Source organism: Bufo bufo, chromosome 2, assembly GCF_905171765.1.
Source record: "Bufo bufo chromosome 2, aBufBuf1.1, whole genome shotgun sequence".
Taxonomy (NCBI): domain Eukaryota; kingdom Metazoa; phylum Chordata; class Amphibia; order Anura; family Bufonidae; genus Bufo; species Bufo bufo.
In genome coordinates, this window is record NC_053390.1 from 453,399,590 (window position 1) to 453,410,185 (window position 10,596).

The 10,596-nt window shown below is 42.9% G+C and overlaps 1 protein-coding gene across 1 annotated transcript in view; it reads right to left on the minus strand.

Annotated features, from left to right (window-relative positions):
* Positions 1-6,630: 6,630 nt before the first annotated feature.
* WDR18 (WD repeat domain 18) overlaps positions 6,631-10,596 on the minus strand; it is a 13,450-nt gene continuing 9,484 nt past the window's right edge. The window contains exons 5-10 of the mRNA XM_040417586.1: positions 9,819-9,962; positions 9,670-9,728; positions 8,204-8,328; positions 7,959-8,125; positions 7,648-7,716; positions 6,631-7,178 (exon numbers count right to left, since the gene is read on the minus strand). Coding sequence (XP_040273520.1) covers positions 7,053-7,178; positions 7,648-7,716; positions 7,959-8,125; positions 8,204-8,328; positions 9,670-9,728; positions 9,819-9,962 — 690 coding nt within the window. The 3' untranslated portion in view covers positions 6,631-7,052. The remainder of the gene's footprint in view (positions 7,179-7,647; positions 7,717-7,958; positions 8,126-8,203; positions 8,329-9,669; positions 9,729-9,818; positions 9,963-10,596) is intronic.

Sequence of the window (10,596 nt, forward strand, 5' to 3'; positions counted from 1 at the left end):
TCCCTGACTCTATCCGTCCCCCATTGACTTTTAATGGAGCTCATGACGGACCCGTCTTGGCTATGTTAAGGATAATACAACCGGATCCGTTTATAACGGATGCAGATGGTTGTATTATCAGTAACGTATAACCTGAGCCCTGACAGGTTGTATTGATGTCGAGAGATTATTCATTTGCAACGCTCTGGCTGCTGGTTTTCAGTGTCACTGGTTCAGTGGTAGGGAACAAAGCAGCCCTGTACTCCACCCGCACCCACTGTCCCTACTAGGGTGGCCAGATGTCCAGCTTTAGGCCAGACAGCGTGGTTTCCTGGCACCTGGACGGATGCTGCGGTGTTATCTTATTCAGTGGCTCCATGCTCAGAGAACAGCATTGCGCTGTCTTAGCGTGAGCTGCAGGCACAAACTGACTCACTGAGCCTTCTCTCACCCCCAGTAGAGCCAGTAGACATGTCACTCTGTGACTGCCTGAAGGTGAGAGAAGCACTTCAGCATACCTCCCAACTTTCTAAATAAACAAACAGGGACACATTGTGTGAAGCGCGGCGAATTTTTTCAGCACTAGGCCACACCTCTAACTCCGCCCAAAACATAACTATGCACCCAACCAGTCCTCTTAATGCCCCCACATAGTAATTATTCCCCCTTCATGCCACCGAACAGAATTTATGCCCATTGTGCCTCCTCACAGAATTGCACCCTGCTGTGCTCCCAATAATGTGCCCCTCACACAAAGTAAAAAAAATATATAAACACCACATACTTACCTTATTCCTAGCAGCAGCAGAAGATTGGCTGCTCTGGTCTGTGGAGGAGACAGGAGGTGTGAAGAGCCAGCAGGAGGGAATGATTAAGCCAGGAGCCGATGCCGGCAATGGCTTTCTGCTTCATCATAATACAGGCAACTGTCTCTGCTTCCTATTGACGCAGGGACAGCTGCCAGAAAGCGGGACATATCTCCCTCGTACCGGGACAGTCCCGCCGGATCCAGGACGGTTGGGAGGTATGTTCCAAGTCCCGCACAGCTCACCTTCAGGCCTCCAGTCCTTTTTTATCCCTTTCTTTTGCTATCAAAGAGGGTCTTGGCAGGATTGGGTTGACACCTATGTCAGGCTTTTTGGGGTGAAGCAAATGGCCACCCTAGACCCTACCTACATGGACAATCTGCCCTAAATGGCGGCCTCCAGCTTGATTAAAGGGGTTGTCTCATCATAGTCAATGGAAGCACATCGCTAGGATATGCCCCCATTGGCTTATAGGTGCAGGTCCCACACCTACAGTCGTGGCCAAAAGTTTTGAGAATGACACAAATCTTAGTTTTCACAAAGTTTGCTGCTAAAACTGCTTTTAGATCTTTGTTTCAGTTGTTTCTGTGATGTAGTGAAATATAATTACACGCACTTCATACGTTTCAAAGGCTTTTAATCGACAATTACATGACATTTATGCAAAGAGTATTTGCAGTGTTGGCCCTTCTTTTTCAGGACCTCTGCAATTTGACTGGGCATGCTCTTAATCAACTTCTGGGCCAATTCCTGACTGATAGCAACCCATTCTTTCATAATCACTTCTTGGAGTTTGTCAGAATTAGTGGGTTTTTGTTTGTCCACCCTCCTCTTGAGGATTGACCACAAGTTCTCAATGGGATTAAGATCTGGGGAGTTTCCAGACAATGGACTCAAAATGTCAACGTTTTGGTGCCCGAGCCACTTAGTTATCACTTTTGCCTTATGGCACGGTGCTCCCTCGTTCTGGAAAATGCATTGTTCTTCACCAAACTGTTGTTGGATTGTTGGAAGAAGTTGCTGTTGGAGGGTGTTTTGGTACCATTCTTTATTCATGGCTGTGTTTTTGGGCAAAATTGTGAGTGAGCCCACTCCCTTGGATGAGAAGCAACCCCACACATGAATGGTCTCAGGATGCTTTACTGTTGGCATGACTGATGGTAGCGCTCACCTTTTCTTCTCCGGACAAGCCTTTTTCCAGATGCCCCAAACAATCGGAAAGAGGCTTCATCGGAGAATATGACTTTGCCCCAGTCCTCAGCAGTCCATTCACCATACTTTCTGCAGAAGATCAATCTGTCCCTGTTTTTTTTGGAGAGAAGTGACTTCTTTGCTGCCCTTCTTGACACTAGGCCATCTTACAAAAGTCTTCGCCTCACTGTGCGTGCAGATGCGCTCACACCTGCCTGTTGCCATTCCTGAGCAAGCTCTGCACTGGTGGCACTCCGATCCCGCAGCAGAATCCTCTTTAGGAGACGATCCTGGCGCTTGCTGGACTTTCTTGGACGCCCTGAAGCCTTCTTAACAAGAATTGAACCTCTTTCCTTGAAGTTCTTGATGATCCTATAAATTGTTGATTGAGGTGCAATCTTAGTAGCCATAATACTGCACACGTTTCTTTGCAGGTCTCCATGGTTAACAATGGAAGAACAATGATTTCAAGCATCACCCTCCTTTTAACATGTCAAGTCTGCCATTTTAACCCAATCAGCCTGACAATGATCTCCAGCCTTGTGCTCGTCAACATTCTCATCTGAGTTAGGGCTCATTCAGACGGCCGTATGCTGTCCGCAAAAATACTGAATGCTATCCGTTTTTTTGCGGATCCGCAAAAAAACGGATCTTCAAAAAAACGGATAGCATTCAGTATTTTTGCGGACCCATAGACTTCAATGGGGCCATGTCCTGATTTTCACGGACAAGTATAGGACATGTTTCATTTTTTTTGCGGATCCGCAAAAAAACGGATAGCATTCAGTATTTTTGCGGACAGCATACGGCCGTCTGAATGAGCCCTAAACAAGATGATTACTGAAATGATCTCAGCAGGTCCTTTAATGACAGCAATGAAATGCAGTGGAAAGGTTTTTTTGGGATTAAGTTAATTTTCATGGCAAAGAAGGACTATGCAATTCATCTGATCACTCTTCATAACATTCTGGAGTATATGCAAATTGCTATTATAAAAACATAAGCAGCAACTTTTCCAATTTCCAATATTTGTCTCTCAAAACTTTTGGCCACAACTGTATATCAAGAACGGAGCCCCGCAAGGTGGTGGCTGGAGGACTCCAGTCTGGCCACCATCAAGCCGGCTCTCCATAGAAGTGAATGGGAGCGTACCGCGCATGCACGGCCCCCGCTCCCATTTCTATGAGGACGACGGAAATAGCCTAGCGATATACCCCCATTGTCCATGATGAGACAACCACTTTAAGAGCAGGTGACTAAACCTAGTGGGGTAAAAGAGTAGTCAGACAGTAAGAGGTCAGAAACAGACAGGCAAAACCAGGATCAGATCAGACTCTAAAGTTAAGTCAAAATCAGGCCAGTCCACAGAGATACATCAGAACCAACACAAGATACAAACACTGAGTCAAATACAAGACAGGGTCAGTGCCAGGAGATAACCAGAGGACTAATCGGCAATCAGGGACAATCAAAACAATAGTACAATAAAGACAGCAGTTGCCTATTTAGATAGCAGATGATGCCGGGTCTGACAATCAGAGTTTTGCACCAATAAAGGCATTTGTTGATTATATATGTGAAGCATCATTGTTCGTATTGGGCCACAATTCTCTTCAATGTGATAACGGTAACATGGGGATGGAGATCCCTGTGGCGACTACATGTGCTAATTTTTTTTTGGCCCTCCTGGAAGAGAAATTGGTATATTCTCATAGGAAGCCATTTATACAACAACTTTGATTATACTTGCGTCATTTAGGTGACCAACGCTGCTGGCCTGTGATCCCGCTCTACATACCACGTGTCGGTACTGTGTGTATGTGTCTGTGACTAGGAGCTTAGCTTACTGTTTTAGCACTGCACGGTTTACACCAGGGATGCACAACCTTTTCTAGTTGGGGGCTACATTGTCAGCCTAAACCAATTCTAAGGGCCAAAAATAAAACTTAGAGGTATTACTAACTGAAATACAAAATTTTTGGCATATTGAACATACAGCATGTATCATAAATGTCTAGTCACACTTAGAGTACTCCCATCTAATGGGAGAATATAAAGATACATGTGAGCAGCCGTAAGACATAGACATGCATGTCTGTTACCAGATGCTTGGGGGGCGCACAGAATAGTATCGAGGGCCGCAGGTTTTGCCCCTGGTTTAAACACTTCTCTCTTTGCTCTGTGTGCTTCTAAGTCCAGACACATACGAGCGAGTTCAATTCGAGGAACTCGCAGCGTGTCAGTGAGAGGTCCATTTCTGACGACTGCTCCCCTGACAGGATCACACAGCATTATAATGAAATATTCTGAATTACACTAACATAATGCAGTCAGTGTAATACAATAGATTTCTAGACTCTCACGGCCACACAGCATTATAAATCAGTATAAGGGCTCATGCACACGGCCGTAGCAGTTTCTGCCGTCTGAACCTCCTGCCCACCATAGAACTGTCCTATCCTTGTCCATAAATTGACAAGAATAGGACGTGTTCTATTTTTTGGAAAGGGGGCAGAATGGACATACATCCGTGTACATGGTGTGCTGTCCACATCTTTTGCGGCCCCATTTACGTGAACAGGACCCAGCATCCGACCCACAAAAAAAAAAAAGCTGAATGGATGCAGACCAAAAATATGGTCATGTGCATGAGCCCTAATGCTGTGATCCTGTCAGAGGTCAGAATAGGGTCTTCACACAGAATTCCTCGCATTGAACTCAACTTATCTGTGCCTGGCCTTATGTACTCACTAACTCCTGTATGTATGCTGGGCTTCTTATCCCACCCATTGCCTCTGTCTGGTTTTGGTAGACTGTGCTGAAAGAGCTATAACTTGTATGTTTTTGTGAACCGACCCTTGCTGCCTACCCTGACCCCAGCCTGTTTCTTGACTGAGTGTTGCCTAACCCCCTGGTGCCTCGCATTGGTTTCTCTGATCAATATGGATCTCTGATGCAGCGGCGAGCATCAGGAGCGACACGGGTGCCGGGAGCAGGGTAAGTATGACCAGTATGAGGGGCCCTGGCATCAGGGGGGGGACATCATAAGGGTTAAATAACCCCTTTAATATACAGCGCATAACCAACATGAGGTCTTAAACCAAGCTGATCTGTAGGCACAAGTGCAGGCTGTGTATTTTGCTTAGCAGCTTTTTTGTAAAAAGAATAGAAAAAAATAAAAAAAACTTGTGACTATAGCATTTTTATGTCAATTGTTTAATGCTGAAGTAATTTAAATATTGCCGCAATCCACTAAAAAGTTTATTAGACAATAATAAGTAGACATAAAAATGTTTTGTTTTTTTTAAACATACAGTATATTGTATCTGAAATGTTTTTCAGACATTCCTACTATACCATGTACTACCCTAATGCAAAAGTTCACAGAGCAGGGTCTTTTATCGGTGTGTCATTTGAGGTTCAGTATGCTGCAGAATTGGTTTGTATGGACCTTGACAATAATTTAGTGGTGTCTAAAGGTGCATTTACACATCTGCATTTTTTGGCCCATAAATTTTTTACCAAAATGGGAGCTGATCTCTTCAAAGGAAAACAGACACCTTTTCTGTCTAACGGGATCTTCTACTCTTGGTTATATACACACCCTTAATAGGTACTTAAAGGACTATTTCGGTTGTTTGAAGTTATCCCCCATCTCCGGAAACCCCATTGAAAAGAATGGTGCAGTCATTTCTGGGAAACTGCAGGAGGTATGGGGCCCATATCTCGTGATTGGTGGGGGTTGCAGCAGACCCTGATCTAATAGTTATACCCCTTTAAACCTTTACTAAGAGCATGGAAGGTGCAGCAGCACTTCTCAGAGTGCTCAGCTTTCATCAGCTCTATTCTGCTATTGCAGCATGTGGATTATGGATCCCATATACTTTCCACGGATCTGTACTCCGTGTGCTGCAAAAGCAGAGCCGATGCTAGCTGAATCAAGTGCCACGGGACCTTCTGTGCTTGGAGTAAAGGCTGACCCTTTAATTGGCAAAAAATATGGAGTGTACATAGAGTGGAATCTCATAATAAAAAAATAAAAATAAAGTTGGGTTCTACAAAATAGCAATGATTAGAAATTCATAAATATTACCTCCGCTCACAAAACTTATGCTTCAGAACTATGCAGGGGACAGGCCTACTTACAATGTATTGTTTCAAATCAATACACCACACTCTGCAGAGAGTTGAGCGGCACTGAAAGGGTTATAAGCTCATATGAGCACTTCTGCCCCATGATATCAGCAATCGAAACGTCACTAGGACATCAGAAGAAGTTTAAAAAATAACTGTTGCATTTTAATCTTCCTTTTAGTAACCAACCCACTGATCCTCTTTGCAAGTTCATCCCTGTGCTCCGTGACAAGGCTTTTGATAAATCAAGACATGGTTGCAGTTGAATATTTTTCCAAATATTAGACATTAAGTGATTATATACACACACTCACAAATACCGCAGCAGCACAGTCAGACCACGTGCACTGGGTGCAATTCATCACAGAGGTCGGCTTCTCCTCTCCTCCAAAGGCCTCATTGAGTAGGCCGAAATGTTGCTGGGAATAAAGTTTTGGGGTCTTCACCCTGTCACCGAAAGCTGGAAGTGCTGCCTCGTAATTTGGAAAGAGATATATATATATAGATATATATATATATATATATATATATATACACACACACACACTAACACATTAGCCCTTTAGCTCTGCCCATCTGTAGGAGAAACTTTAACATGTGATACCACCAAGCAATACTCTGAATACAGAACAAGGAAAATTCAGTTATGGCAACAATTCCCGAATTAAAATGTGGCAAAGTGATTAAAAAAACAAAAATGACTATAGGAATTAATACTACGAAAAGAATGTTAGGTCTTGTGCTTTTGCACCTCCTAAAGAAGATACTGTATGTAGGAAAATCCACAGTGGTTTATACAAGTGCCTTGCTGCTATACTATAGTACTTCTAGGAGGGGTGGGGTGAAAGAATGACTACTAATATCTATGTGGAAAAGTCCAGTTTCTAAAATAAAATAATAATAATGATAAATGTCTTTGTTTAGTACGTTCCGTTGACCATGTCAGGTTTTTGTGATGATGTTAGCTGAGAAGTCAAATAGATCTTTGTTGATCTTCCGCACCATATTCAGCTCATCCTCAAGTTCTGATGTCCGAGAGCGAAGCTGTTCCACGACGCTAGAGAGGTTCTGGGATAAAAAAATAAAATAAAATAAAAATCTGTAGAATGAGAATGCAAACACATGACAAAGTATACATTTCATGAATAGATTTAAAGGGGTTTTACCATCACATACAATGTGGACATATCGCTAGGATATACACCCCCCCCAACCCCCCACCATTGTCTGACAGGTGCGGGTGGGTAAATGAGAACAGAGTGGGGAAATGAACGGAGGGCGCACTGCGCATGCGCCCTCCATTCATTCATTTCTATAGGGCCGCTGAAAATAGCCGACCGCATGCAGGGGCCGCGCATGCGCTGTGCGCTCCCATTCACTTCTATGGAAGCAGCGCTTGGTGGTGGACAGACCCCAGGAAATCCGGGGACCTCTAGCCACAGCTCTCCCCACTCTGTTCAGACAATGGGTGCATATCCTAGTGATATGCCCCCATTGTATGTGATGGGAATACCCCTTTAAGGAATCCAGCACTCACCTTGCCTTCAGTTTCACCTAACAAGAGGTGCAACTGTTCTGCACGCTGCAAGTAAGTGTCCTCTGCTCCCTAAAAAAAAAAAAAAAAAAAAAAAAAATATATAAAATGCAATAAGACAAGCAGCAACAGTAAAAAATCTGAATGATGTAAAATTCAACTAAATGTTACAGTCTGCCAAATTATTATCAATTAATCATAAAGGGTTAAAAAACTTCCCCATATAATTCTATGTTCTGATAAGCAAAACAATGTAACTAGAAATATAAGCACTTCTTATCATACAGTATGTCATATAATGTAATAAAACCTACTTGTTGCTGTTTACCAAGCCGCAATATGATGCCCTCGCTCTCCGGATCATCGCAGCCTTCAGCACCCTGAAAGTGTTTACTAAAGCGAGGAAGGGGAAAGCTTGGTTTACTGTCTGCCCGTAACATGTTTCCTGGTGCAGGTATGATGAAGGCGTTGGTCACTGGACCTGGAAATATGTGTAAAAAATGTTGAGTAACATTGTATAAATGCAGAGATAGTACACTGTAAAAAAAAGTGTCTGTACCTCTATGGTTTACTGTACGTAGGCACTGCTTGCTTTGGATGTCCCAAACACACACCGTCTCATCATGAGATCCTGAGACTAGCATACTCCCATCCAATGATACGGAAAGACATGTTACCTGGTCTCTAAAGTCAAAGAGGGTACCATAATCTAGTTAGGTACCATATAATAAGCAAAAAAGAAATGCATCATTTATCTGGCAATGCTGCTCTTATTCTCAGGTTACAGCTAGAGTAGGAATCTACAAATCAAAATACTGCTAGGCATCTTCTCTCTTTAGCTACGTAAATATAAAAGGAAAAATGTTATTGTTTTTAATGGCAGGTGGCGGACAGGGACGAGCCTCCCTAGTGCCACCCGCAAGGCTAGGGAGGCTCGTCCCTGTCTGCCGTTGGCTGCTCCCCTTGCCGACACTGGATGCTTTTATCCGCACATGGGGAGAAGGAGCAGCGGTGGTGCGGGAACCAGGTAAGTAGAATCAGTGTGAGGGGCCCGGCTTATGAAGGGGGGGGCGGGGAAATTTGTTAGTGTCCGATAACCCCCTTTAAAGTAAGTCCCCAATATGCTGCATTGTCTATACATAAAGGAACTGTGCCCTCACATGGTGCACACATATATAGTGCTCTCAGGGATGTCCTTAAAAATAAAGATCTACACTAAGGCTCAGTTTACATCTGTCTTTGTTTCTGCTGATTCGTGGCATGATTGATACCAGTCACCTGATGAACCCACTGACCTATTGCTAATTTTCCCATCAAATGTGTGATGCCACCAATGCACATATAGCCTTATATCTAATTAAAGGCAACAGGTTATCCGTTTTTACCCACTTATTGAGGTCCTTCAGTGTTCAAGGTCACATACAGACCTTTGTCTAAATGTAGGCCTATACTTTAACATGTCCTGAATTGTATGTACAAGTGGCCTGATATGTCTTCTAGACATCTACTCAGCTCAGAAGTTTACAGTGTATTCATCCCTAAGCCAACTCATATTTCCCAGATTGATGTGGATGATGCTTTCCGAGTCATCCAGTCTTCTCTATCAGGACTGACACTTGCACAATTGGTAACTAGCAGTTATGGAAAGACTTCAATTCCCTTCTGTGCATGTGCCAGTCCTGATTCTGGAGAAGACTTTGGATGACACAAGAGGTCCAAGCCAAGTGTACAGCCAGTAATCCATTCAGGCCTCATGTACATACAGCAAGCAACATTTTAAAACTTCTCTTTGTAATACTGAGAAGAAAGAAGCATACGTGGACCGGAAGCGCGGTGGAACCTTTGTCTAAAAACTGATGACTGGCTCCCTTTCATAAAACTAAAATACATGAGACTTTCTTTAAAATAAGGAGAAATGAAGCTCACAAGAAGATGCTGCAGAGGCGAAAGCTGAACAGCAGGTAATAAACTGTAGATTTCAAAGTTATCTAAAATCTGAGACACAAAGCAAGGCGGCCATTTTACCTGTGTCCTTTAAATACCTTCTCCTGTTCTGCATTAAATGTTTTGTCTCGCTGCACAGGCTGAAAAGATTTAAAGACAGAAATGGATTTTAGGAATCTAAAAAGATGCAAGTTCACTTGTGGACATGTTCCAGTATTAAACTATCTTACCCATTCACACAGGTCCACCTGGAATATGGAGCCATCACTTCCACCACAGAATAAGTGATATTCAGCTGGGTCAAATGTTACTGACATGACTCGAACATCGAAGAGGACAGAGACCAGAAGTTCACCAGATGCAATATCCCAAAGCTACAAAAAATATATATTTATAACAATGAACTAATTAGAGCCAATGCTGCCAGCAAGTTAAAATTAGTGAGGAAGTGCAGAACTTATCTAAATAACTTACAGTGGGAACCGGTCACATAGTACATGCAGTCTCATCTGCAAGTAGCACACTATAGAACAGGAGTAGCTGAGCAAATTGATATATAGTTTTGTGGGAAGATTCAGTAAAATCTGTCGTCATTTATTGATCTTCTCATTCTGAGCTTGGGAGTCCAGTGGGTGGTCCTACCCAGTGATCGACAGCTATCAATGCACAATCATTGCGTGGGACCACCCACCGGACTCCCAAGCTCAGAATGAGAAGACATTTAGATCAATAAATGACAAATTATACTGAATCTTCCCACGAAACTATATATGAATCTGCTTAGCTACTAATGCTCTATGACATGTTTTCCACAGATACGTCTGCATGTATAACGTGACAGCACAGGGCGAAAGGAAGTTTAGATATTGCTGGAAGACATGCTAATTCTAAATATGGGAATAGGACCTCAGAATCACAATGGTAACACAAGAATATATATATATATATATATATATATATATATATATATATATATATATATATATATAAAATTTTCCCCTAAGCTGG